Source organism: Suncus etruscus, chromosome 8, assembly GCF_024139225.1.
Source record: "Suncus etruscus isolate mSunEtr1 chromosome 8, mSunEtr1.pri.cur, whole genome shotgun sequence".
Lineage (NCBI taxonomy): Eukaryota > Metazoa > Chordata > Mammalia > Eulipotyphla > Soricidae > Suncus > Suncus etruscus.
Genome location: NC_064855.1, coordinates 20,978,159 through 21,006,109, shown reverse-complemented (window position 1 = coordinate 21,006,109; position 27,951 = coordinate 20,978,159). Strand labels below are relative to the sequence as shown.

Genomic DNA, 27,951 nt, shown 5'->3' with positions numbered 1-27,951 from the left:
TTTAGTGGCCAAAGCCTAATTAAACGATAAGGATAAGAAGCCTTAGTGGTCCCTAATAAATCATTAGGAGATGATTAAGAAATGATATAGGAAGGCCGGAGTGATAGTACAGAAGGTAGGCATTTGCCTTGCATGCAGCTGACCCAAGTTTGATCCTCGGCATCCCATATGATCCCGCAAGCAGCTAGGAATGACCCCCTGAGCATCATCAAATGTGGCCCAACAACCCTCCACCCAAAAGACTATACGAAGTCTCAGGAATTAGTCACAAACATTAAGAATATGGTTTAATTATATGGTTTACATATAATTATCCCAACAAGGGAGACAAGTAAAAAACAATCCCGTTTCATTTTTAGAAAGAGTCAAGTCACTGAAAGTTGATTTCTTCTAAGTTGTTATCATTTGCTTGGATGAGGTCTTGAAGATTTTCTACCTTTTTCTCCAACCAGTTTAAGAACATATTGACTAGAAATCTGTGGTAAGAATTTAGTAAAGTCTTTTCCCTTCTGTTCCTCATTATGCCAACGCAAGCACTGGAAAATTACAAACAAAATCAAGTTAGTTGTACAGAAAGTTCATGAGCTATGTGAATATTAAGCATGACAACAATGACTCAAAAAGTCTGTAACTTCTCAGTGTGGTTGGTTTTTTCAATCTATAGGACTAATGAAGTAAAACCTCAAAAAACTTGTTCTTAACATTTAGGATCTGTTCTAGACATAAAACTGAGAAAAGGCCTGCTCACTTATGAGGGAACAGTGGTCCTAGATGGTTCTTCCCCTTGAGGGGAGGCAGCATACCCACCCCCATCTCCCATGGGCTGTGACTCCCCCTTTATCCCTTAGCTTCCTTCACAAACCCTGTTAGCAATACAGAAGCTGTAAAACAGAAAGACATACCACTTATAGCCTCCTGTGCAAAGTATTTCACATCCATATCTTCATCTTGGCCTAACTTCTGTAGCACCGGCTTAACTTCCTCCTGCAAAGCACTAAAATCCAACAGTATCATCTGTGAAAGATCATCTTCTTATAAGAGAAATGCTTTCTGACAGATGTGCTTTATGATACTTTTTAAAGTTTGAATGCCTTCACACTGTTATAAAATTAATTTTTTAGGGGTCACTCAGTGCTTAGGCCCAGCAATGGTCAGAGGCCACCAGTCATACCCAGCAATGCCAGGGTCAAAGCTGGCTCCCAAAATAATTTTCTCTAGGGCTTGACTTGTAGCGCAAGTAGCAGGGGTGAGCACCCTGAACTTGATTCAGGGACTCACGTACCTACCCCTAACATTTTGAAGCACCATTTGGAATGGCCTTGATGCACACATGGTACTACTGGGCACAAAGTATTTTCTTTAAACAAGTCTCCATCTCAAATAAAAACTTACATCACTAAATTTCATTTCATCTATTACCACTTTCTAGCAAGAGAATTGAATTTTGAGAGAGAGCTCAATGAGTTGGAGGACATGCTTTGCATGCAGGAGACCTATGTTCAATCCTCAGCACTACATGGGTCCACTAAGCACTTTCTGGAGCAACCTCAAACCCCGAGCTGGGAGTAGCCCCTGAACTTGGCACAAAAATCACCAAGTAAATGATCACAATATGCACGCAGTACTGCATCCTCAGGCCTTGGCAGTGAATGGTCGGCCTATTGGCCACTAACCTGCTGAGAGGGTCCCTGGGAGCTCTGAGCCCCACTTGGGAGTTCCCCCAAATAGGTCGGTTTAATTAAAAAAGGGGAGGGGCCAGAGTGGTAGCACAGTGGTAGGGTGTTTGCCTTGCTCGAGGCAGACCCGGGACAGACCCAGGTTTGATTCCCAGCATTCCCATGTGGTCCCCAGACTGTCAGGAGTGATTTCTGAGCACAGAGCCAGGAATAACCCCTGAACACCACTGGGTAGGACCCAAAACAGAAAACAAAAATAAATAAATAAATAAATAAATGGAAAAATTTCAAACCTGCTTTTCAAACAAGAGCAATACCAAAAACTTACTCAGTGTCTAGAATTGGTCCAATTTTTTGTAGAGATTTGGCCACATTGAAACGAACATTCGCAACTTGGTCTCCTGCCATCTTCAACACAATAGGCAGCATCTGCTTAGTGGTTATTTCCTGACCACAAGCTTCAGACAGTGCCTAGGCAAAGAAATAAGAGTGCCCAATTAAAAAAATTTTTTTAAATCTCTTAAAATATCCCCAAACTTAAAGAGACAAATTAATATCTAATCATTCTAACAGGAAAATTTTCCTAAGTTGAGCATATAAATGAGGGCTATAAGGAACACGTAGACCCAGAGGTTTAGTTCAGAATTCATGAGTGACTTAACTAATAGTTTTTAAAATGAAGATTACATTTTTTTTATTCCCCTATTTCCTTCCTTATGCGGCAAGATGGTCAGTGTCTGCACACTGACTTCCTTCCGTTGCATTGCTCACACATTGGGCTTCAGTATATGAGGTAGTGCTAGCAGACAAGATGGAAGGTCTAGGGCCTACAAGAAAAGGGCTTTACTATTCAGCCACATCTCCCTGTTCCTATCAAAGATTTCCTTCTTAGTTCTTTTTAAAAGACCTTATTTAAGGAAAAGAAAGGAGGGGTAAGTAAAGGAGAGAAACTCCTAGATTTGGGAGAAGTCTCCTGAAGTAGGACTCTCATTCTATTAGATTTTCACATAAACAACCGATATAATCTCTTTTTTTGTTTTGTTTTGTTTTGTTTTTGGGCCACACCCAGCAGTGCTCAGGGGTTACTCCTGGCTGTCTACTCAGAAATAGCTCCTGGCAGGCACGGGGGACCATATGGGACACCGGGACTCAAACCAACCACCTTTGGTCCTGGATCGGTTGCTTGCAAGGCAAACACCACTGTGCTATCTCTCCGGGCCCTAATTTTATCTCCTATCTAAGTAACCAGTATAATAATTTATTCCTGGGGCCGGAGAGATAGCATGGAGGTAAGGCATTTGCCTTTCATGCAGAAGATCATTGGTTCGAATCCTGGCATCCCGTATGGTACCCTGTGCCTGCCAGGAGCAATTTCTGAGCATGGAGCCAGGAGTATCCCCTAAGCACTGCCAGGTGTGATTGAAAAACCACAAAAAAAAAAAAAAAAAATTTATTCCTGGGCCAGTATGAGAGGAGAGAAGGGAAGAAAGAAAGAAGGGAAGAAGGGAGAAAGGAAAGTAAGAAAAGAGAAAGGAAGTCTAGGAAGGGACGGAGGGACGGAGAGACGGAGAGAGGGAAGAAGGGTAGGAAGAATGGAGGAAGGGAAGGAAGGAGGAAAGAGCCTAGAGACAACTGAGGCAAAAGCACCTGCCTGGCTTCCAAATGTAAGGTCTAGAGTCTAATCGTCAGTGCTGAGCATGTGCCAGCACTGCAACAGTGCTGATCTCTTGGGCTAAGGCAGTGTATGCATACAAAACAATTGAGAGATGTGTAGCACTGTGTTCAGAGCACAATCTCCAGCAAGCATTTGTGTAAACCTACATTGACCCCTGAAGAGCAGAGTATGCTTCAGCACCATGACTCAAGATCAGAAACCCCTGATGAGCATGCAGAACTGCAACCAACACAGCATGCAACCTTGGTGGGCACCCCAGTCGAATATGTAAACAAAGCCACTATGCAAAATACTCACAAAGTACAGTCATAGTGTAATAAGCACCATAACATGCATATGTGACAGCACCCCACCTCTGCCCCAGGTCACCACAAAAATAGCAATAAAGATAAGAGGAATTGGTTTTTGGGATTTTTTTTTGGCCATATCACATGGCTCCGGGTTTTACTCCTTCAGGAATTACTCCTAGCAATGCTTGGGAAATCATCTGGGATGCTAAGGATCCCATCCGGGTTAAACATGTGTTAAACATGTGCAGAAAAAAAAACCTTCCACCTACCACCTGCTGTACTATTGTTCTGGCCTCAGAAAATTTTTTTAATATCAAGAAACTAATATATTCCAAAGAGAAGACAATATACCCAGAATTCAGAAATCCAAAACTAAATAGCTTTCTTAGTATGTGAAACTAGCAATAAAAAATGTGTAATACTTACATTAATACAAAATAAAGTGGTCATTCTATGTAAGTAATTAGGATCATTTGCCATCACTAGTACTTTCGGAACAATGGTATTTTGGGCCCAATCTGTACCAAACTTCTGGACTAGTTTCATGAGGTTGTTGGTGGCAGCTTCACGAATGGCATACACTGCAAAAGAGGAAAACATTTTTGTGCTGCTTCTATAACCATAACCTATAATCTAATCTACTTACATCACCAAAGTGGACCCACCCACACAAAAGCTCTGCAAACTCAAATCCACATTTAATCACATTACAAAGGAAATGTGCGTAGCTATAACTCATAGATACTGATTTGGTCTTATTTATAGTTCTGAATTGTGTATGTCCAAGGAAAAAAGGAGGTAATGAGCTCCTTACAAGTATTGGTGCCTGTAATACCAGACAATTACTACACAAAGGAGCCAATTCTTTGCAGAAAGCCCTTCAAGTAGAGATATGTATGAAAGCAGGTAAGACAACATAACAGCCTATAAGCTGTATCATACACACCTGTAAAGTCTTCCCACACTGTCATTCCACAAACCATTCCCTAGGCTAGTCTAGGTGGAGCTATCTAGAACATCTTTCTTCTCCCCCCAATGCTGTTAATTTGCTTGAGGTATTTTTTACCCTAATGTTATTACCATAGGATAATCTCTCAAAACCACTGAGATGGAGCACATACAGGCTTGGCCTTCTCCTTGATCTCGACCTTAACTGCACTGAGTTCTACTTGGCCAGATGCCTACTATGTTCTTGCTCCTCTTTTTTCATGTCAAAAGAATGCAGACCCTACTACCATTCTGTGCCTGTTTTCTCTCCTTGTTTTGTCTCTTTCTCTTCCTCTTTCCTTCACCCATCAAGGTCTGGCAAGGTTCTTCTGAGCATCTAACATACACAGTATTAGCTCACTCCGCTTTGATACTTTTTCCCTTTCTTCTAAAACATCCAGGATCTAAGAGGCCAGAAAGATAGCAAAGCAACTAAGGCTTGTTCAAGGCCAACCTGGACTCAATCTCTGGAACCCCCACATGGTCCCCCAAGCTCCACCAGAAGTGGTTCCTACTAACAGAGCCAGAGGTCAGCCCTGAGTATCATCACCAGGTGTGACCCAAAAACCAAAAACCAAAACCAAGGGCCAAGGAGATAGTTCAAAGGACTAGAATACATACTTTGGATGTGGAAGCCTTGAATTAAATCCCCTAAATACAGTCCTTGAGAAAACTACCTGAAGCAATTACCCCAACCCCAACCCCTACTGTGATGGGTGTGGGCCAAAAAATCTAAAGGGATAATTAAATTCCTGCTCCCATATTGGAGGGGAAATAAAGTCAGGATGAAAGAGGAAGGAATCACTACTTTGCAGACAAAGCAATCCTGCAAAAAAAAAAAGACATCAGGAAATTATTTCTTGGTGAAACATTAGAACTTTGTAAGTCCTCAATTTCAGGACCAGAGAGGGATAGAGAGTGAGTCCCAGGTCAGTTTCCCAACACTGCAGGAGCCCCAAGGACCAACAGGAGCAACTCTAAATCACTGAGTCGGGAGTAACACCTAAGCACCACCAGAATGTGGCCCAAAAACAAAAGCAAAAATAAACCAAAACTACCTCCAGCAGAAGCATATAAACATAAACATTTGTCCAAGCAGACATATTATCTCCACTCCCCAAAACATCTAGTCAAAGGCATTCAGAAGATATATGTGCATATGTATGTATGTGTGTGTGTGTGTGTGTGTGTGTGTGTATATATTTACATATATTTATATATATAGCATCTCCACCAAAATATGGAAGAGGTTCACTGAACACTAGTCAAAAAGCCAAGTGTGGGGTGGGTATATGTGTGTGTGGGTGTGTACACACACTCTGGTCAAAAAGTCAAGTGTGTGTCCACCCCAGTGCCACATATTTTGATTAACAGCAGCATTGGCTCTCATTTCTAACAAATACTTTTTGAAGCACTAAAAGAATTGACTCCTGGAGAGAATAATGCTATACATAAAGAACAATCTACTAAGGACCCATAGAATGCATTTTCTACATGCTGCCCTAGCAGACCTCCCAGAGCACTGAGCACTGAGAAGTTTTGGTCTCTCACCGAAACCAGAAATTAGGCCTTGTCTCAGGTCACAGCTAATGTCTCCCTCTTCTAAGCTCCTTTGCCACTGTACCTGTTTCTCTATACCACTTCAGAAGGCCACAAAGACATTTCTTTCCCCATCATCCCCCACCCATTCACTTCACCTTTCATCTGATTCCAATCCTTATGCAACCAAGTCTATTATGGCTAAGATACAAAGACAGCTTGAAGACAAGATCATAGGACAAGAAATGAGGACAGATTGTATAACAGAAAATAACAATAAAATTTAAGACAGAGGGGCTAAGGATATTATAAAGCTGGCAGAGTATTTGCCTTGCACACCGCCAACCTTTGGCACTTATTATGATCCCCTAAGTCTATCAGGAGCAAAGCCAGAAGTAAGTAAGCATTGTCAAGTGAGATCCCAAAACAAACCAAACAATTTTTTTTTTTAGTTTTAGTTTTTGGGCCACACCCAGTGATATTCAAAGCCCCTGGCTCTGTGCTCAGGAATCACTCCTGGCAGTCCTCAGAGGACCATTTGCCAGGAATTGAACCGCCCACATGCAAGGGAAATAAACATTCTACCTACTGTACTATTACTCCAGTCTCTGAGCATCATCGGGGTAATTCCTGAGCACAGAACCAGACATAAGCCCAGAACATTGCTGGGTGCAGTCCCAAAACAAAACAAAAAAGTTGAAATGTCAAACTTGGTTCAAAGAAAGTTAATCAATTTTTTTTAGACAATTTTTTCTCTCTTTTTTTTTGGGTGGGCCACACCCGTTTGATGCTCAGGGGTTACTCCTGGCTAAGCGCTCAGAAATTGCCCCTGGCTTGGGGGACCATATGGGACGCCGGGGGATTGAACCTCAGTCATTCCTTGGCTAGCACTTGCGAGGCAGACACCTTACCTCTAGCACCACCTCTCCGGCCCCCAAAGTTAATCCATTTTAATCACACTGATAAGGCAAAAAAATAAATAAATAATTGGTCACAGGACCAGAGAGATAGCATGGAGGTAAGGTGTTTGCCTCACATGCAGGTCAGTGGTTCGAATCTCAGTGTCCCATATATTCTCCTGAGCCTGCCAGGAGTGATTTCTAAGCATAGAGCCAGGAGTAACACCTGAGCGCTGCCAGGTGTGAGCCAAAAACAAAAACAAAACAAAACAAAAAAGTCAGATTAGGATTCCTTTCTAAAAGGAAATAAATGACCAAAATAGAATGTATTTAAAATCATGGGCCGTCCATGACAAACTCTTTAAAAACCTTTCTTCAAGGGCCAGAGAGATAAAAAATGCCATGGGTAAGGTTCTTGCCCTGCACACAGTCAACCTCATTTCAATCCTGCCACCACATCAGATACCCAAACTCTTTCAGGAATGATCCCTGAGGGCAGGGAGAGCAGCTCAGGGCACCACCAGATATGGCCTCAAAACAAGAAACAAACAAAATATTTCTACTTACCATGGTCCACAAGCCAGGCCATACACAAAGAGTTCAGTTTCTCATCAAAGAATTCCACACCCTATGGATACAGAAGATTCCATCAATACATTATCTCCTGATATAGAAAATAAGATGTTCTTCTTAAATTCACAAAGTGATCTGAACTAAAACAAAAACCATGGGACTTAATCTACAAACTCTAAAAATTAGAACCAGGAGAGAACTCAAAAGACTGGTTACATACTTTGCATACACAAACCCATGTTCTGACCCATCAGCATAGAGCCAGAAATAGCTCCCAAGCACTGCTAGGTATGGTCCCAAAACACAAAACCCAAAAAACAAGCAATCACATAAGAACAGCAAGCTAAGTAAGAGCTAATATGAGCCAGGCCCTGCTAACTGAAAGGAACAGGGTATCTAAGAGACAAACTCAATCCTGCAGATAAACAGGAAGAAGGCTGTGTGCTCTAGGCCAAATATTTGTTTGGTTTGTATTAAGACACACTGGACATGCTCAGGGTTACTCCTGGCTCTCCACTCAGGAATTACTCCTGGAGGAGTCGGGGGAACCATAGAGGATACTGGGGATTGAACCCAGACAGGCCAATGTAAGGCACTAACCATTCGTTGTACTATTGCTCCAGTCCAACTTTCTAAAATATTTATAAAATGAACCAGAAAAATACCTTTAAACATTGGCAGTTCTTTAAAAACCTGCCCCACGTTGGGCAAAAGTAATAGTACAGTGGATAGGGTATTTGCCTTGCACACAGCCAATCTGGATTTGATCCCAGCATCCCATATGGTCTCCAAGACTTGCAGGAGTGATACCTGAGTGTAGAGCCAGGAGTAACCCCTGACCATTCGCAGGTGTAGCCCAAAAACCAAACAAAAATGTGTCCCTTTCAAGCTTTAAGAAACTGACATTGGGGCCGGGAAGGTGGCGCTAGAAGTAAGGTGTCTGCCTTACAAGCGCTAGCCAAGGAACGGACCGTGGTTCGATCCCCCGGCGTCCCATATGGTCCCCCCAAGCCAGGGGCGATTTCTGAGCACATAGCCAGGAGTAACCCCTGAGCATCAAACGGGTGTGGCCCAAAAACAAAAAAAAAAAAAACAAAAAAAAAAAAACAAGAAATTGACACTAATTGGTATCTCCTTAAGCAAAAGCAAAAAGTATCACCAATACCTAGTATGTTTGAGATCCTAAATTTAATCCCTGGCACTACCTCCATATACCATATACCATAATCCTGAGGCCCAAAATATCAATGAAACAGCCCTGAGGGCCCCACACCACTGGGCACCAAGCACCACAACTTCTGGTCTAAACCAGAAGGCCCATTCCACTAAGCCAGATTTCAACAGTTCTTCCAGCACTATAGGAAGTGGCCCATGTTTTGCAAAACAAACAAACAAAAACAGACTTTTTTCTAATCCAAGAGACCATTTCTGGGATGATGAGAGAAGCAGGGGCTGGAGAAGGTGGGCATAAGAGCAAGTGATAATACAGGGAAATACAAATACAATGGAAATGGCCTCAGTACAATATCACTGGGAGAGACAAAACGGCCCTGTAAGATCTGCTCTTCTGTTCAACAGGTACCACCCTCTGTGAGCTGTCGAGACACTCATCTACACCAACCCCCACATGGGAGACTTTTGTCTATGTACATACAAATCAGGGACCTGTGTTTTTTTGGGGGTGGGGTAGTGTAAAGGGGGCCTCCCAAGCAGTCAGTGTTCAGGGAATCCAGGGGTTACACTTAACTCATCAGTGCCTGGGGGTCACCAGTCATATCCAGCAGAACTTGGGCAACCATGCAAATACCAAATGCATGTAGAGGACTTCCCGTGCAAATCGAATGACCTGGATTCAATTCTTGCACCCCATATTGTCCCCTGAGCCCACCAGAAATAATTGTTGAGTGCACTGCCATGAGTCAGCCCTGAACACTACCAGATGTGGCCAAAAGACAAAACATCCCCAAAAAAGTACTCTGATAACAGACTTGATAAGATAAGCAAGCTGACTTTATAATAATAGATTATGAACAAGTTTTGGCAAACACTTTCACTTCCACGTCAGCTCTCAAAAACGTCCTTTCATTTTAAATTGTGGGATTCTCTTAACTTTTTTAGTTTCCTGACTTAGTTTAACATTATATTTACTGACCTGACCTGATCTATTATCTGATCCACAAGCCAGACCAGTCTTGAATTTATAAATTGAACACCTGATAAAAAAAATCTTTAGATAGAAAGGAAAGACAGAATATAAGACTAACAAATTGGCAGCCCGGAGCGGTGGCGCAGCGGTAGGGTGTTTACCTTGCACTCGGCTAACCTAGGATACACTGAAGTTCAATCCCCTGGCGTCCCATATGGTCCCCCAAGCCAGGAGCAATTTCTGAGTGCATAGCCAGGAGTAACCCCTGAGCATCACCAGGTGTGGCCCAAAAAAGAGGGGAAAAAAAAAAAAAGACTAACAAATTGAAAGTGGAATCAGACAATACAGGGGGCAAAAGCTTTTATTTTACATGTAGCTGACCCCTTTCAATCGTCAGCACTGCATGTACCATTGGAAGCAACCTGAGTAAAGAGGGCCAAAAGGCAGCATTCCTCCAAGCACAGCAAAAAAAATAAATAAATAAATAAATAAAAATAACCAACAAATGCTAACTACCTGATTAATACCAGGCATCATAAAAAAAAAGAGAAACAATACGGCTATTAAAACTCAGCATTGAGATTTGAATCACTGTAGTTTCAGAATAAAACTAATCATGAAATTCAAACAGGTGGTAACATTAGAATATGGACATTAGCAAATATATTATATATTTATTATGATCAATTAGCTCCCCTTTTATTTTTTAATTATTTATTTATTTATTTATTTATTTATTTATTTATTTATTTATTTATTTATTTATTGGGTTTTTGGGCCACACCGGGGCACTCAGAGGTTACTCCTGGCTCTGTGCTCAGAAATCGCTCCTGGCAGGCTCGGGGAACCATAGGGAATGCCAGGAATTGAACCAGGTCCATCCCTGGTCGGCTGCATGCAAGACAAACAACCTACCTCTGTGCTATTGCTCCAGCCTTCATTTAGCTCCCTTTAACCAAAATGTAGGAAAGTGATCATTTTGCTCAGAATATAAATCAATAGGGAAGCTGCCCAAAGCAAAAACACTGACTTGTTCCCTTTTCTCTCAGTTATAACACTGAGACATTATAAATAGCGCCAAACCTAGAATATATATAGAAAAACTGACTACATTCTAAGACAAAGATTCCCAAACGTAAATGATTTACAGCTGTCCCCTTTCCAGAAAAGAAGAAAAAAAATATCATTCAGCACCCCCTAGGAAATTTACCACCTCTGAGCTTAAAACAGAATATGACCCCACCCCCACCCAACTACACCCAAGGCTGCTACTACTACTACCACCTCCCTGGATCTTTTCAGCAACCCAGAACACATCAGCCACTTTGGGAAACACTGGTCTAAATGCTTTGCTTTAAGGAGTGGGGAGATGAAATATGATTAAGAATAATCGGGGCAGGCAAGATAGCACAGCAGTCAGGCATTTATCTTGCACTGGCCAACCCAGAAGACCTGGGTTTGATTCCCAGCATCCCATATGGTCCCCTAGATCTGCCAGGAACGATTTCTGAGCACAGAGCCGAAGGATGTAGACACCACCCCCGTCCCCAGCAAAAAAGACTAAAATCCAATCCACAAGCAGAGAGGACAGACTACACTTTTGTTCACCCAAAAGATCACAATCATAGGAACTATTGGGGCTCCTCTCTGCCAAAGTACATGCACTATGAGATGGCTACATGACACTTCATGGGGCGCACAACTCACCAGCTGACCTGCCAGCAGCGGCATATACTCAATGATGGCCAGTCGGACCCTCCACTTGGCATCCTCTGCCAGCTCCACAATGGCAGGCAGGAGAGACTGAGAGAGCTGGCGAATACCGATCACTTCATTTACACAATCCAAGTTGGAAATGATATTTAAACGAACTTCAGGACACTGTAAGTACAAAACCCCAAGAGAACATAAAATAATCAATTCTCTACCCAGTATTCATTCTACTGTCATGTGAGGGCAAACTGCTAAATAAATATTAAAATAAAACTGGCCCAGGTTAAAAGAAAGTGTAGTCTTTGAAAGAAATACTAATTATTAAGTATATATAATTCAAAGCACATGTCATTTATCTTAACCAGAACTTTCAATGAAAACTCTTCTGGATAGTAAAGCACAGGTCAGGAAGCAAATCATACTTTCAAGCTCCAGCCTGCAATAATACCAAGAGTGTGAGTGGTTTATTTATTTATTTTTGAGCGATTTATTTAAATTTGCTGTGCCTTCTGCTGCCTTCTTGTCAAATGGGATTAATAATAAGACCGACCTCATAATACTGCTGCAGATTACATATAACACAAACAAAACATTAACTGATCATTCCTAGCACTAAAGAGAACTCAGGACATGTCAGCTGAGCAGGGTGTTGAGCTAATAACCAGAGTGAATGGCCCATAGTTATGACCACGGGCTCCATCCCAACACCGCAAAAAAGAACTAGATACAATTATACTTAATTTTTGAACTAGTATATTTAAATGTTAATGAAAAAAACTTAAAGATACATTAGCTTTAAAGAGAAAAAACCACTACAAAGAAGTAGGAGTCGAGGGCCCAGGGTGTACAGAGACACTTTACTGGCATTAACAGTTTCCCAGCCCATTTTCTGAGAAATTCCTAATCCCAGAGACATTATCAGTGATTAAAATAGTTGATTTTCCCCCCAATCTCTTCATCCCTGTTTTGAGTTCTATTTTAGTGAAACCCCAAACCAAAACGAAACCAAATCACTGAAACAAAGAAACAGAATTTTATAGCCACTTACCTCATCCTTTAACTGGGCTAAAAATAGAGGCAGAAGATGTTCAATGGTGTTCTCTTTGCCCAAAATGGTAGACAACCCCATAATTACAGAAGCTAACGCTGATTTGACATGCTGGTTTGTGTCAGATACTAACTCCTAAAATAAAATAAAAATTGAAAAATGTTATTTTTGCATTACAATAAAACTCCCATAGCATCTCCCAAAGAATTTAAAAATATTGATTAGCTGGTGCCTGAAACCATATATTTTTTTATTTGTTTTGGAGGCATACCCAGTGACTCTCAGAGGTATTCTTTTTTGTTTGTTTGTTTTTTGGTTTACTTTTTTGGGTCACACCCAGCAGCGCTCAGGGGTTACTCCTGGCTCTACACTCAGAAATCGCTCCTGGCAGGCATGGGGGACCATATGAGATGCCGGGATTTAAACCACGGTCCATCCTAGATCAGCTGTGTGCAAGGCATACACCCTACCATTGTACTATCTCTCTGCCCCACCCCAGAGGTACCGTATTTTCCAGCGTATAAGACGACTGGGCATATAAGACGACCCCCTAATTTTACAGTTAAAGCATAGGTTTAGGCCTATATTTGCTGTATCAGACAGAACGTTCCTGTGTTGCAACTGTATGTACCACAGTGAGCCAATCACAACAAGCAAAGGTTCAAAGGTTATACTGTAATAGACTTCCTCTCTGACTCTGGCCAATTTGAGCAGGCTTTTTACAGTGTAGATTCGGGTCCAGAACATTGTCTAATTTGCATGTATAAAAAGCCTGCTTGGATTGGCTGAGTTAGAGAGGTGGTCTGAGCAGCCTTGCAGTGATTGGTCCCTTATCATAGGCACCTTTTCTGGCAATTCCCTGGTGGCATCAGTTAATCTCCCCCACTACATGAACCAAACAAGACCCCATCCTCGGACCCTAACACTGAACCACCAACACGGTTAGCTGGGTTTTGCCAGAAGTGACCCCCAGATCTCCTGAGTACTGTTTGGGAGCCCCCAAGAAAGAGATTTGGAAACTCTGTGGCCTGATTTTTTTTTTTTTGTTTCGTTGAAACATTTTTCGGGATATACTCGGCATATAAGACGACCCCCGATTTTCAGTTGACTTTTTGTTTCAAAAGTCATCTCATACGCCGAAAACTATGGTATTCTTGATTCTACACTCAGGAATTAACCTTAGCAGAGCTTGGAAAACCATATAGAACATGGGGAATGTTCTATGGGGAATGTGATGAGCTGTGTGCAAGGCAAGTGCCCTACCCACCCTATTCTCTCTCTCCAGTCCGTATACACCAAGAGTAATTTACAATTATAAAGCACTAAAAAGTGCTAAAAAGGGATAATGATTCCACACGTTAACTTATCCATCCATCCTTCCCTACCTAAAAGCTGAGAGCTTTGATATAAAATGAACAAGGGCTAGCTAGAGGAGAGAACATACTCTGTATGTGGGAACTGCAGGTTCAATCCCCAGCATCCCCATGGTTCCATTAGTGTATGTACTCCCTAACCCTCCCACCCCTGTCAAAGGATATATATAACAAAATTGACTTTCTTACTGAACTGAGGGAAATAAAAGTTTAGATTTACCTTTATATAGGGCAGAACTTGATTCATAATTATGGTCTCTCTGCCTTCAGTGGGCAAGTTTTCACTAAGTTCTTAAGTAAAGAAAAGACAAAGTAATGCTTATATAATCATTTACTAAGAGTCAAGTTTTCAACAGTTTCACCATTAAGTTAAATCAGATGCTTATGCAAGCTAAGCAGAATAAGAACTCTGACTCTAAATACATTTGCTCTATCAATCTATATACCACTGTGTATCAAGCCAGAAAAGTTATCTTTTTTGTTTTGTTTTGTTTTTTCGTTTTTTTTGTTTTTGGGCCACACCCGGCAGTGCTCAGGGGTTACTCCTGGTTGTCTGCTCAGAAATAGCTCCTGGCAGGCACGGGGGACCATATGGAACACCGGGATTCGAACCAACCACCTTTGGTCCTGGATCGGCTGCTTGCAAGGCAAACGCCGCTGTGCTATCTCTCCGGGCCCGAAAAGTTATCTTTTAAACACAGAAATAAAATAGGCTAAAATAGTTAATCAGCTTTTAGTAAGTCTCAATATGACAATGTGACATTTCTATACAATACAATCATCTCCAGTTTTAAAGACATATTCCAGAGTAAAAAACATTTACCTGCTCTACCAATACTAAGGGCCAATACAGGAAACAGATCAGAGATCTGGTGTATGTACCCTGCATCTGTAGGGACCTGAATTTAATGCCTAACACCCTTGGCCCCCTCAGTCCCAGCACCACTCAGTATACTCCAGAGGCCCCCAACCACCAGGTCCTTGTAGACTCCACACTTCTTGGCCAAGCAACTCACAATGCCAGGCACTAGAGTTGAGCTGACTAGTTCAGATAGCTGAGAATGACCAGCAGTGCCCACTCCCCCAACTCTTAATTAAAATGCACCAGCTTGACAGAGGTTCAATGTAACTGAACTACTTTACCTTTGACTTTGTGGGCAGCAGCTGCTCGGACTTCAGCTTCACAATCTTTAAGAAGGTTTTGAAAGGCGGGAATGAGGTCACTTAGAGTAATTTTAGGACCAACAGCTTTCTGGAGCTATAAAAGAATTTGTACAGGCTTTACTGTACACTAATAAAATAATTAACATGAGCAGAAAAAAAGCATAATCAGAGACAGGCGAGGTGGCGCTAGAGGTAAGGTGTCTGCCTTGCAAGCGCTAGCCAAGGAAGGACCGCAGTTCGATCCCCCGCATCCCATATGGTCCCCCCCAAGCCAGGGGCAATTTCTGAGCGCTTAGCCAGGAGTAACCCCTAAGCATCAAACGGGTGTGGCCCGAAAAACCAAAAAAAAAAAAAAAAAGCATAATCATCAAATAATGTATTTTTATCATTAAGTACTTCCAATTCAGAAATGTATGGTAAAGAGCAAATATGTAGGGGCCGAAGAAGTAATCGTTCAATAGGCCGAGAGCAAGATTTGCCTATGAGAGACAGATGTTTGATTCCTGGTACCTCATGGTCCCTAAGCCCTATCATGAGCAAAACCACTGTACCACTGGATGTGAATCAAAACACAAGCAAAAAGAACAAGTATGTGGGTATGGGTTTGGTTATTTTATGCAATTAAAAAATCAATACACCACCTTGCCTGTATTAAGGCTCTGGGTCTGATCTCGGTACCACATGGACTCTTAAGAATCCGTGGGTGGGGGCCAGAGAGATAGCATAGAGGCAAGGCATTTGCCTTTCATGCAGGAGGTCATCGGTTGGAATCCCCGCGCCCCATATGGTCCCCCGTGCCTGCCAGGAGCAATTTCTGAGCCTAGAGCCAGGAATAACCCCTGAGCACTCCCGGGTGTAACCCAAAAAACACAAAAAAAAAAAAAAAAAAAAAAAAAATCCCTGGGTGTAGGTAGAGCTGGTGGCTTGAGTTCTGCTGAGCCCAAACACCACCTATGAATGGCCCTTTGCCCCCAAAATGTGTCAGTACAGACAAAAATCAAACAGTAATTAATTAGGTCACAATGTAATATTGTTGAGTGTCCCTGAAGAATGGAAGAAACAAGCCCGACATACCCAGCTTCATGAAAACTTCCAGGACCCTGGCTCAGAGAAGCCAGAGAAATTTTTGAGCACCTCCATGCAAAGACACCCAATAAAAAAGATGAAACAGTAAAGAAGTCAATAAAATCTTTTCACCTCTGAAAATTTGTCAGCTACCATATATCGAACTCGCCAAGATTTATCTTCTGCTGCTTGTCTAAGTGTGGGCATCACCATAGTCTCCAGGTCCTCCTGGGATAGTAACTGTGCAATGCTGACACAAGCTTCCACAGCTAGGAGACGCACGGAGTCCTGAAGAAACAAATGTCCCTCCCGTTACAGTGATTCAGAAAAAAAAGGGGGTGGAGAGGTAGAGGAAAATCCTCATTAACTGCTGGTAGGAATGTCATTAGGTTCAGCCCTGATAGAAAAATAAATGGTGGGGCCGGGCGGTGGCGCTAGAGGTAAGGTGCCTGCCTTACCTGCGCTAGCCTTGGACGGACTGCGGTTCAATCCTCCGGTGTCCCATATGGTCCCCCAAGCCAGGAGCGACTTCTGAGCACATAGCCAGGAGTAACCCCTGAGCGTCACCGGGTGTGGCCCAAAAACAAAAAAAAAAAAAAAAAGAAAAAGAAATGGTATGGAAACATCTCAAAAAATTAAGAACTAAGGGCCATAGAGTGTACAGAGAATCAAATAATAGCATGTTTTCTAGTATACACTTCACATACTTATTTCAAAGTTAAAATTTCCAGGAACATTACTCTCCCATATAACAATCCAGCTTACAAAAGATATTATCCCTTAATGTAGTCATTGGTCTTTTTTTCTAATTATGATTTCCATTCTTCTCAGACAACACCTTATAGCAGCCACTAACATAACAAAAAATAATGGTCTAATTAAGACAAAAATATAAGACCACTGAGACAGATCATATTAAATTTTACTCAAGTTAGAATTAAATAAAATTAAATAATTGCAAAAAGATCCTAAGAGGGGCCAGAGCAGTAATACATTGTCTTAAATGCAGCCAACCTGCATGGGTTTGATCCTCAAAATCACATATGCTCCTCCGAGCACCAGCAGGAGTAATTCCTGATTGCAGAGACAGGAGTAATTCCTGAGTGTCCCCAGATGTGGCCAAGTTTAAAAAAAAAAGAAATCCAAAACTCCCCAGAAAAATTCTTAAAATGCTAAAAGGACAATGTATATGTGTACCTTAAAAATGAGGACTTACCTGTTCATCTGAAGCTAGGTTAGTGAACAATGGAACAATCTCACTTTTCACACTGTCTAGTTCCAAAACTTTTGCAAATTCACCCAATTTGGAAGCAGCAGCACGCCGTACCATTGGTGTGTCATCTGAGCACAAGGAACGGAAGTGCCTGCAACAAAGAAAATAGTTCAGATGCTGTCTGTCAAATACCATTGATTAAACACTCCCAACACCCAAGCTCATATGTACATATGTTTTAGAGATTTTCTCAAACAGCAATATTGGGACCATGAATAACCCTGATATTAGGGCCAGAGTATTAGCACAGAGGTAAGGCCTTCCACTCGGCCAACACAGGACAGACTCCAGTTCAAATCCCGGCATCCCATATGGTCCCCCCACCCTGCCAGGAGCAACTTCTGAGCACAATGCCAGGAGTAACCCAAGCGCCACTGTGTGTGACCAAAAACAAAAACAAAAAAAAACAAAAACAAAAAAAAAAACCACTATCAATAACTCACTGTAACAGAGAACTTGTCAGGTACAAGTTCCCAATAACCCTAAGTAACTGAAAAAATACTATATGTATCTTACTGTCTGATTTCTGCTTTGACAGCATTTGAAGCCCTGGGATAGCAAACACTGAACAAGCCACATGCAGATGTTCGAGATGTGAACCAATCCCCGCTCGCGAGGCGTTTCACCAGAGGTACAAAATGAGCTTCCAGAGCAACAGCGTTGTGCTCCTGGGAAATCTGCCGCAGGGATTCCACCGCCTTGTCTCGAACCACTGTCTCTTCCACAGTCGCCAGGCTTTCTAAAGGAGGCTGAAAAGCACAAAAAAGAAAACCAGAGAAGAAAGCTGTCAGAGATTGTCATCTTCTAAAATAACTGGAGGGAGGGGACACATGTAACCAGAATGTTAGCTACACCACACCAAATGGTTACTTTCAGTTCACACAGTGTTAACATATGGTGTGCCAACCTGAAGACACGACTTCCTTCCGTAGGACAGCCAAGATCGTGTGTCCCAGATGGCACTTTCCAGATGGTGTCTACAAATGACACAGTGGAAGAGACTTGACACAATATTAATATTACTGTGGGCTGAATCACTAGGTTGGAGATATGTAGCCAAATTCAGACAGGATTGTGTACAAAAAACATGACCAACACTGACACCGAAATTACACGAAGACATTTCATCAGGCTACAGAGTCCACAGCTTTCAGAACGCGATTCTATCATTCTGGAAGGAACAAGGAAACCCAGCTACTAGCTTCCATACCACCTTTAAAGGCTGAAACAAAGCCATTTTTCTCCCTACTACTTACAGCAGAACTATTCTATAAGCCAGAACCTGAGCAGGACTTTCTCACAGAATTATTTAAGAAAAGAGTTCATAGATGTAAACCTTGCTTACAGCTTTTTAAAAGAAAATCCCAAAGTGGGAGCAAAGTGGGAGTGGGGTGTCATGGTCAAACAGTATCCAGTGAAAAGTAGAAAGAGGGCCAGTTCTCTTAAATCTCTTTCTAGAGTATATTTAGTCTGGGAAAATTGGGCATTGTGGTGAGCTGAACATGTTAAAAAAAATGTCGAGGCCAGGAAATAAGAATTCAGCTGACTTGTGCTCGTGCTTTGCATGCTGTACGCAAGGGTTTGAACCCTGGCACAACTTGGTCCCCAGAAACATGTCCCAAACAAATTGGGAGAAGCCCCAAGGATTATCAGGTGTGGCTCAAAACACCACCACCCAAAAGATCCCACATATAAAATTAACAGTGAACAGAAGTATAAGTCAAAGAGGCACGTCTACCTCAAAATACATCTTGAAAATCTACACAACAGTAGAAAGTGGAAGTAGAGGGGTCAGTGATGTGGCTAAGTGGAAGAAATCCAGGGCACAGGCACACTTCATTTTTTTCTTCTCCTCTCCCTGCCACACCCTTCCTTTCCTAAGAGGTGCTCACAGCCTTTTTAAAAATACTGTTTTGAAAAAAAATACTGTTTTGAGTGATAGCACAACAGTAGAGTGTCTGCCTTGCATGCAGCCAATCTGGGACCAACCCAAGTTCAATTCCTGGCATCCCATATTGTCCCCAGAGCCTGCCAGGAACAATTTCTGAGCACAGAGCCAGAAGCAATCCCTGAATACCACTGGCTGGGGCCCCCAAATAACTAGTTTTGGGGAGGTGGGGCAATTGTGCAATGTGTAGAACTCTTGCCTTGCACACAGCCATCACAGGATTATTCCTGATGCCTCATAGGATTTTTCCCCATTCCCCCCTCCTCAACACCACCAGGCGTGACCCTAAACGTAGTCAAGAATAAGCCCTGAGTACTGCCAGATGTGGCCAAAACCAAAAGCACTGCCTCTTACATATTTTACAGTGACTAAGGTTCTTGCCTTGCACATACCCAATCCCAGTTCAATCCCTATGGTCCTTGTCCCATCCTTTATACCACCAGCACTGCCCAGAGTCACTCCTGAGCACAGCCAGGTGTGACCCAAAAACAAGTACTGTTTTCTTTCCTATCAAAGTCATCATAATATGATGCCTGCCTTCTCTAACCTCCTCTCTACCAATACTACCAGGTCATCAATACAAGGCCAAATTTCCCTTAAAAAATAATATAAAAGTTAAAAAAAGAAAGAAAATAATATAGGGCCCGGAGAGATAGCACAGCGGCGTTTGCCTTACAAGCAGCTGATCCAGGACCTAAGGTGGTTGGTTCGAATCCCGGTGTCCCATATGGTCCCCTGTGCCTGCCAGGAGCTATTTCTGAGCAGACAGCCAGGAGTAACCCCTGAGCACCGCCGGTTGTGGCCCAAAAACCAAAAAAAAAAAAAAAAAAAAAGAAAATAATATAAAGGGTGCTCACTTCGGCAGCACATATAAGAAAATTGAAACGATACAAAGATTAGCATGGCCCCTGTGCAAGGACGACACAAATTTGTGAAGCATTCCATATTAATAAAATAAATAAAAATAAAATAAAAATTATATATATATATATATATATATATATAGGGTGGCTGGAACAATATTACAGTGGAGTGGCCAACTCAAGATCATTTCCCCCAGCATCTTATATGCTTACATATGGTCTCCTGATCCTGCCAGGAATAATTTCTGAGCATAGAGCCAGGAGTAACCTCTGAGCACCACTGGGCATGGCCCCAAAACAAAATCAAATAAACAAAAATAATATAATAAATATAGAATGGACAATATAGCAAGTAAGGAGTTTGCCTTGCACCTGGCTGAACCAGATTCAATCCCCAGCATCCCATATGGTCCCCTAAGATTCACCTGAAGTCATTCTTGAGTGCAGAGCCAGGAATAACCCCTGAACACCACTGAATGTGGCCCAAAACAAAAACATCAACAAAAATAAGTGTACTTTTTTTATTTGTTTGCTTGTTTTGGGGTCATACCTGGCAACGCTCAGGGGTTACTTTGGTTCTGCATTCAGAAACTGCTCCTGACAGGCGGGGGGGGGGGGGGGGTCCTATATGGGATTCCAGGATTCGAACCACCATCTCACCTGAGAATTAGCTGTATGCAAGGCAAAAGCCTTACCGCTGTGCTACCTCTCTGGCCCCTACATTTTCTTTTTCTGATTCTTCCGCATCTGAGGTTCAACATCAGAAACTCTAGCAACCCAACCTGTTTTATGCTTTCAAGTTCTTTTATGAAATAATACTGGGAAGCCAGAGCAATAGTAAAACAGGTAGGGTACTTCCTTGCATGGGCAAAATGAGGTTCACTCTTAGGCGCTCCACATGGTATCCCTACCAGGAGTGATCCCTAAGTGCAGAGCTAGGAATGAGACCTGAGCACCACTACATATGGCCCAAAAGCCAAAAATATGTAATAGTTCATGTCATATCCTAAAAGGTCTTCCCTAAGCACCTTGGGCTATTCACTTTCTCCTATTAACTTGCATGTATCATTAGTTTTCCATCTAACAAGCTACAGCAATTACTTGTAGACACATAAGGATAGTCTTCAATCCATTCCCGCACAGATCATTAACATTAACATTTAACTTTAGTAACTAATATAGAAGATGCTAAATTAATTGCCAACATTATAGAAAAATATATAAAATTTACAAAGTCACGTGCAAAAGTGATGCATAAATTTTAAGCCAAAAACTGGCTCCAAATAATAGATGACTTATGATTTCCAATTTCAAGAAGAAAGAAAAATAATTAAATTTCTTTTCTCCTAACCTCTAAACCAGGGGTCGTTTGTGGCCCTCCGTACAACATTTTGTGGCCCTGCCCTAGAGGAATCTTTTTTTGTTTTGTTTTGTTTTAGTTGTTTGGGTCACACACCCCAATGTTCAAGGCTTTCTACTAACTTTGCACTCAAGTATCACCCCCACTTTGCCTCCTGCGGCCCCCAGGTAAATTGAGTTTGAGACCTCTGCTCTAAACTGACAAATCTACTGAGGCAGAAAAGAGAACTAAGGCACAGTCTTAAGATAAGTAAAGGGCTAAATAAGTCCATTATTGATCATTTCACAGCTAACACTGTGGATTATCCCTAAACATGGAGATGCTGCAGGTGCCTTGTGGACTTGTAGACCCTTACTCTACATAAAATGTTGGGAAGCTGCATATACTCACCAGCAAACAGTGGGCGAAGTCAGGTCCTCCCACCAGGCCGGTAAAATTTCCCAGCTGCTCAGCAAGAGCTAATAGCACTTCATCTTCATCATATATTGTATCTAGAAATGACAACAACCCAGCATCAATCAGCAAAGATGGTCCAAAGATGGACGCTTATACATAAAAACATATAACTTGGGGCAGAAATAATAGCACAGTGGGAAGCAAGTTTGCCTTGCATTGGGGTTCAATCCCAAGCATCCAATATGGTACACTGAGCCTGCCAGGAGTAACCTCTGAACACCATCCAGTGTGGCCCAAAAGCCAAAAAAAATTTATATAAATATGTATAACTATTGCAATAACCCATAACAATTCTAACATTTGATTCCTCTCAAATAGTGTGTTCCTGAATCTGTTTATAAAATGAATTAAAAATAGGGGCTGGAGAGATAGCACAGTGGAAGGGTGTTTGCCTTGCAAGCGGCTGACCCAGGACCGACGTTGGTTCAAATCCTGGCATACAATATGGTCCCCCATGCCTGCCAGGAGCAATTTCTGAGTGCAGAATCAGGAGTAAGTCTGAGCGCTGCCGGATCTGACCCCAAAAAAAAAAAGGCCTCAGTTTGATTCCTGGCATCCCATATGGTCCCCTGAGCCTGTCAAGAGTAATTTCTGAGCTCAGGGGACCATATGGGATGCCGAGAATCAAACTGAGGCCCGTCCAGGGTTGGTCGTGTGCAAGGCAAATGACCTCCTCTGTGCTATCACTCCGGCCAAAAAAATGCATATTCTTAAATCAGAGATGTGGTTCAGCCTGATAATATACACACACACACATATACACACACTGTAAAAAATCTCCTATCAGGGGGCTTAGAGATAGTATAGAAAGTAGGAAGCTTGCCTTACATGCAACAGATCTAGGTTCAATCCCTAGCATCTCATATGTCCCCTGCACACCACCAGGACTAATTTCAGCTGAAAAACACCCCTGAACATCACAAACAAAAAACAAAAAATGTACCAGGATTAGAGATAGTATAGTGGGTAAGGCACTCACGGCACTCAACTTACCCAGGTTGAATCCCTAACACCAATTATTGTCCCCCAGACCCACCAGGAGTGATCCCTAAGTACAGAGCCAAGAATAAGTACTGAGCACAGTTGGCTGTGGCCTTCCAAAAAGAAAACCTATTAATTACTTTCTTAACAGTTAAAAGTCAATTTTTAAGCATGTCAACACACATTGTCACAGGTCCCTCCCCATTTTGGTTTTATTTGTTTACCAGGCTCAGTTTGATACTTTTTTTTTTTTAAATAGACAGTTATGGGGGCCAGAGAGATAGCACAGCAGTAGGGCATTTGCTTTGCACAAGACCGACCCAGGACATTGGTTCAATTCCCGGCATCCTGAGCCTGCCAGGAGCGATTTCTGAGGATAGAGCCAAAAGTAACCCCTAAGCACCACCGGGTGTGACCCAAAAACCAAAACAAAAAAAATTGCCAGTTATGAAAGTCACTGAAAAATGGAAATGCTCATTTTCCTATCTTTTAATAGAGATTCACATACCTGTAAGGAATGGCAGCAGTTCAGTTCGAGTCCTTTCTACTCCAAGTGCTAAAGCAATAGTTGATAACTTCTTAATACTGTTGAGGCGGAGCTTTTTTAAAAAAGGAGAAGAAACAGTTGATATTCTAGTAAGAAAAAATACAAGTGCTGGGGGCTGGAGTGGTAGCACATGATAGGGCATTTGCCTTGCACGTCCTAGGATGGATGAAGGTTTGATCCCCGAATCCCCATATGGTCCCCAATCCAGAAGCGATTTCTGAGTGCAGAGCCAAGAGTAATCCCTGAGTGCCACCGCATGTGTCCCCCCCCCCAAAAAAAATAATAAAGAAAAATAAGAAAAAAAAAAAACAAGTTCTGTACAACTTAAACTATGTATGTAATGTAAAGATACAAACTTGGTGAGCAGACAAAACAAAAACAAGACAAACCAGTGGCTACTAGTAACAGAAATTAGGTTACCTGAGAAGGGATGGGGAAAGGGAATGCGTTAGAAATAATCGGGCGGTGGCGCTGGAAGTAAGGTGCCTGCCTTACCTGCGCTAGCCTAGGAGACGGACCGCGGTTCGATCCCCCGGCGTCCCATATGGTCCCCCAAGCCAGGAGCGACTTCTGAGCGCATAGCCAGGAGTAACCCCTGAGCGTTACCGGGTGTGGCCCAAAAACCAAAAAAAAAAGAAATAACCCATTTTATGGATAATCAAGAAAAGGCAAAAGCTGTAAACAGGAACCAGAGAGATAATACAGAGAGGATACTGTGCTGGCCTTACACGAGACAGGCAGGGTTCAATCCTTGGAACCACATGTCTCCCCAAGTCCAGCTGGAGTGACCCCAGAGCCAAGAGCCAGGACATGGCGGACCACGAAGGCCCCACAACAAAGAAAAAAGTTACTAACAAAGTGAGATCATGCAATGAGGGCTAGAATTAAAAAAAATGCCTTCTATTTAAATTTCTTCCTTCAGGAGCTATATAACACAGGCCCTCCCCCCCTAGCAAGAGGCAGTTTCTTTAGTTTTGGAAAAACCTCGTATATCTTAGAGATTAGCCCCTTATCTGATGGGTATTGGGTGAATAGTTTCTCCCATTCTGTGGTGGCTTTTGTATCCTAGGCACTATTCCCTTTGAGGTGCAGAAGCTTCTCAGCTTAATATAGTCCCATCAACTTGTTTGGACAGTGCTATTTCCTCCATGAAGATGCCTTTAGTCTCAATGTCATGGAGAGTTTTACCTACGTGTTGTTCTATATACCTTAGGGCTCGGGGTCTGACATCGAGGTCTGACATCGAGGTCTTTAATCCATTTGGATTTTACCTTCGTACAGGATGTTAGCTAGGAGTCTAAGTTCGCTTGTTTTGCATGTGGCTAACTAGTTGTCCCAACACCACTTGTTGAAGAGGCTTTCCATGCTCCCTTTTAGCGTTTCTTGCCCCTTGGTCAAAATTTAATTTTTTAATTAATATAATGGATTGTATGTCTGGGGAACATTCTCTGAATAAAGTCTATTCCACTGACCTGAGGGTCTGTCTTTATAGGCCAATACCATGCTGCTTTAATGACTATTGCTTTGTAGTACCTCCAAGAGCCCATTCAAAAAAAAATGAATGAATGAATGAATGAATGAATGAATGAAACTTAAAACTGAGACGTGAGATGAGTAGAGAGAGAAGTTGGGCTGAGTCACAACAGGTGAAAATAAGTTGCCTTTTCCAAGAAAAGTTCCACCAGCTCTGACACCACAGCCTCTGGGCTCTACCAACCTCTTTCCACCCAGGTAGCCTTTAGATTTCCCTCTGGAGAAGTTGCTTACCTGCCTGCATTTTTGTTTTGTTTTGGGGTCCCACCCGGGAGCGCTTAGGGGTTCCTCCTGGCTCTACGCTCAAGAAATCGCTCCTGGCAGGCTCCAAGGGGGGACCCTATTGGATGCCAGGATTCGAACCACCGTCCTTGTGCATGCAAGGCAAACGCCCTGCTACCTCCATGCTCTCTCTTTCTCAGTCCCTTGCCTGCACTTTGACAGGCCCCTCGGCTCCCTGCAGCCCCCGAGCCTTGCACGCGGCGCGCCCACTGCACCGCACCAAACTCTTCCGGAAGAGGCCCGGGCGGAAAGCCGCTTCTCCCACAACCACCCCGGGAGCCTCAGGGCCGCCGGGCCGACGCCTCCGGAGGGAACGGAAGGAGGGGGAACCCCGATGGCGCCGGATGGTGGGCCGGGTCCCCAGAACCCCCGCACAGCGCTCCACGGCCGCCCCCTCGGGTCTCCACTTCCGGGACGGCCCTGCCCATCATGCCCCGGGGCCTTCCCCTCTGGCCCGGCCGCGCCCACCGCGACCTCCGCACCTGGACGTCCTCGTTGCGGAGCTCGTCGATTAAAACCGCGATCGGGTAGAGCGAATCGTCTCCATCGCCACCCGCGGCTCCCGGGCCCGGGCCAGGTCCCGCCGCGCCCGCCATGTTCTTCCTCTTCCTCTTCCTGCTGCTAGGCGCTGCTGCCGCGGCTGCCTGGCCACGCTCCGCGATTTGGCCACGCCCCTCGTGTCGGCCCCGCCCCATGCCCCGGTCACTCCTTACTGTCTGGCCCCGCCCCGAACCAGGACCCCGCCCCATGTTCTGGCCACGCCTCATGTCCCGACCGCTTCCTATTGCCTGGCCCCGCCCCGCCGCTGAGCCCCGCCCCGAACCTAGGCTCCGCCCCGTTCCCCGGCCACCCCCTGCTGTCTGGCCACGCCCTGCGTCTAAGCCCCGCCCCTCAGCCAAGGAGGCGGGGCCAGGGCTGGTCCTCGGCTTCGCTGGACCAGGTGCGGCCGAGCTCCTGGCCCGCGGATGGAGGCTCCCGGCCCGGCCCTGCTGGCAGGGCGGTCGGTCTAAACTCCCTAAGCAAAGCGGACTTAGAAGGAGAACGGAGCTCCCGCGTCCTTTCAAACCCAGGTTGAAGAAACAGGAGCAGTGGTTCATCTGGCTCCTGATGATGGATGGTGCGAAAGCGGGGTCCGAGGCCGGCCTGCGTGATGCTTGCACCCTGTCTGTGCCTGCCCTTTGGGGACTCGGTTGGATGGAGCCCGGGGCTGGGAGGAAGCCAGGATTTGGCGCCTCCCCCAACCTGGTCTTCCTTCACTGGGGCTCCAGCCCTAATTGCCTCCCTAAGCTGCAAGTCCCACCACCTCCTCGTCTTGCTCTCCTGCTCTCTGTGGCCCATAATAAGGCGGGTGGCTTGGGGGAAATGAACAGTGCTGTCCAAACTCCCCCAGTCAATATTATTTTTTCGCTTTTCTCCATGCAAGCTGTTCAAAGCATGCTGTTCTCTTGGGTTTTTTTGTGTTTCTGATTTTCGTTGGAGCAGAGCCTTCTGTTATATTTGCATCCTCCTTTTTTTCAGTCTTGAGCATTTCTATAAGTTGCAACAGTCTAGTAAAACTGGGACAAGTGGGACAAACCTAAAATCCTTCCAAACTAGGTGGATGAAGGCTGTTAGGAAAGTTTAGACTGAACCCCATCACCATTGCAAAGAGGCCTCGGAGACAATAGGGTTTGAGGGTGAAGTATGGCGGGGAGTCTTACAAGACTTGACAAACTTGCCTGAAAGTTCTCATTTGTGATTTCATTGTTAGGGCAGCATAGAATGTCTTGTCCTTTGTATTTTTTTTTTTGAATCACAAGCAATTTCAGAGTGATAGCTCTCTGTGGAAATCACAAGCTCTGAAAAACTAATTCTACAGTCTAATAAGGATGTGAAATGACCAATAAAAACCAGCTAGCAGATGACTTTTTTTCCCAAAATACTGTGGCTTCTAAGAGGAAAGAAACACAATAGAGGGATAGTTATGAAACTTTGGAGCTTGGGGAATCTGAACGGTACTTTTCAAATTAAGTATGTGGGTGCATCCTTGTCTAAGATTTTAACTTTTCATTTTTTTATGTATGTTTCACCAAAAAAAAATTTGTGGGGTCGAAGACATAGTACAGTAAGGCACTAGCCTTGTGTGTGACCGACGTGGGTACAATCCCTTGTATCCTATATAGTCCCCTAAGCTCCGCCAGGAGTGATATCCTGAGTGCAGAGCCAGGAGTAACCCCTGAGCATTGCTGGGTATGGCCCAAACAGGGGATTGAATCCAGGTCTCCTATATGCAAGGAAAGCACTTTACCACAAAGCCACATCTCTTGTCCTTGATAGCATTTTATATTTCCAAAGTACATTCTGGATTATTTGGATGACCACTTTGTCACCCAGTACTACTACTGTGTGTCAAAGTTCAGCTGTTTGCAGGTATATTTCAATACTGCCTATTATGTTTTGGGAGAATAAAATAAAAAAGTACTGAAAATAAAAAATAAGACTTTGGTGCACAAAATGAAAGACAAATGACATCCAAGGACAGCACTGTCAGTAGTTCTAACAGAAGTGAGAAAATTGCAGT

General features: G+C 43.4%; 1 protein-coding gene and 1 non-coding gene across 2 annotated transcripts; one reads left to right on the top strand and one right to left on the bottom strand.

The window, feature by feature from the left end:
* Positions 1-261: 261 nt before the first annotated feature.
* Positions 262-26,022, bottom strand: PPP2R1B (protein phosphatase 2 scaffold subunit Abeta). Its single transcript, XM_049778645.1, has 15 exons — positions 25,874-26,022; positions 23,538-23,628; positions 21,983-22,083; positions 17,938-18,170; positions 17,365-17,512; positions 16,281-16,436; positions 15,063-15,177; positions 14,140-14,210; positions 12,547-12,681; positions 11,493-11,666; positions 7,634-7,694; positions 4,068-4,222; positions 2,005-2,147; positions 903-994; positions 262-536 (listed from the first exon to the last, which is right to left on the bottom strand). The coding sequence occupies exons 1-15, from the start codon at positions 25,985-25,987 to the stop codon at positions 520-522; spliced, it is 1,806 nt and encodes a 601-aa protein (XP_049634602.1). The 5' UTR covers positions 25,988-26,022; the 3' UTR covers positions 262-519.
* On the top strand, positions 20,219-20,320 carry LOC126017120 (U6 spliceosomal RNA). The gene has a single exon (XR_007498790.1). It is a non-coding gene; the product is annotated as a U6 spliceosomal RNA (small nuclear RNA).
* Positions 26,023-27,951: the final 1,929 nt, after the last annotated feature.

Coding starts and splice junctions, on each gene's coding strand:
- PPP2R1B (XM_049778645.1), bottom strand. CDS start 25,987: ATGGCGGGCGCGGCGGGACCTGGCCCGGGCCCGGGAGCCGCGGGTGGC. Junction 23,629..25,873: donor TCCGCAACGAGGACGTCCAG/GTGCGGAGGTCG, acceptor TTTTTAAAAAAG/CTCCGCCTCAACAGTATTAA. Junction 15,178..16,280: donor TAGCTGACAAATTTTCAGAG/GTGAAAAGATTT, acceptor ATTCTTTTATAG/CTCCAGAAAGCTGTTGGTCC.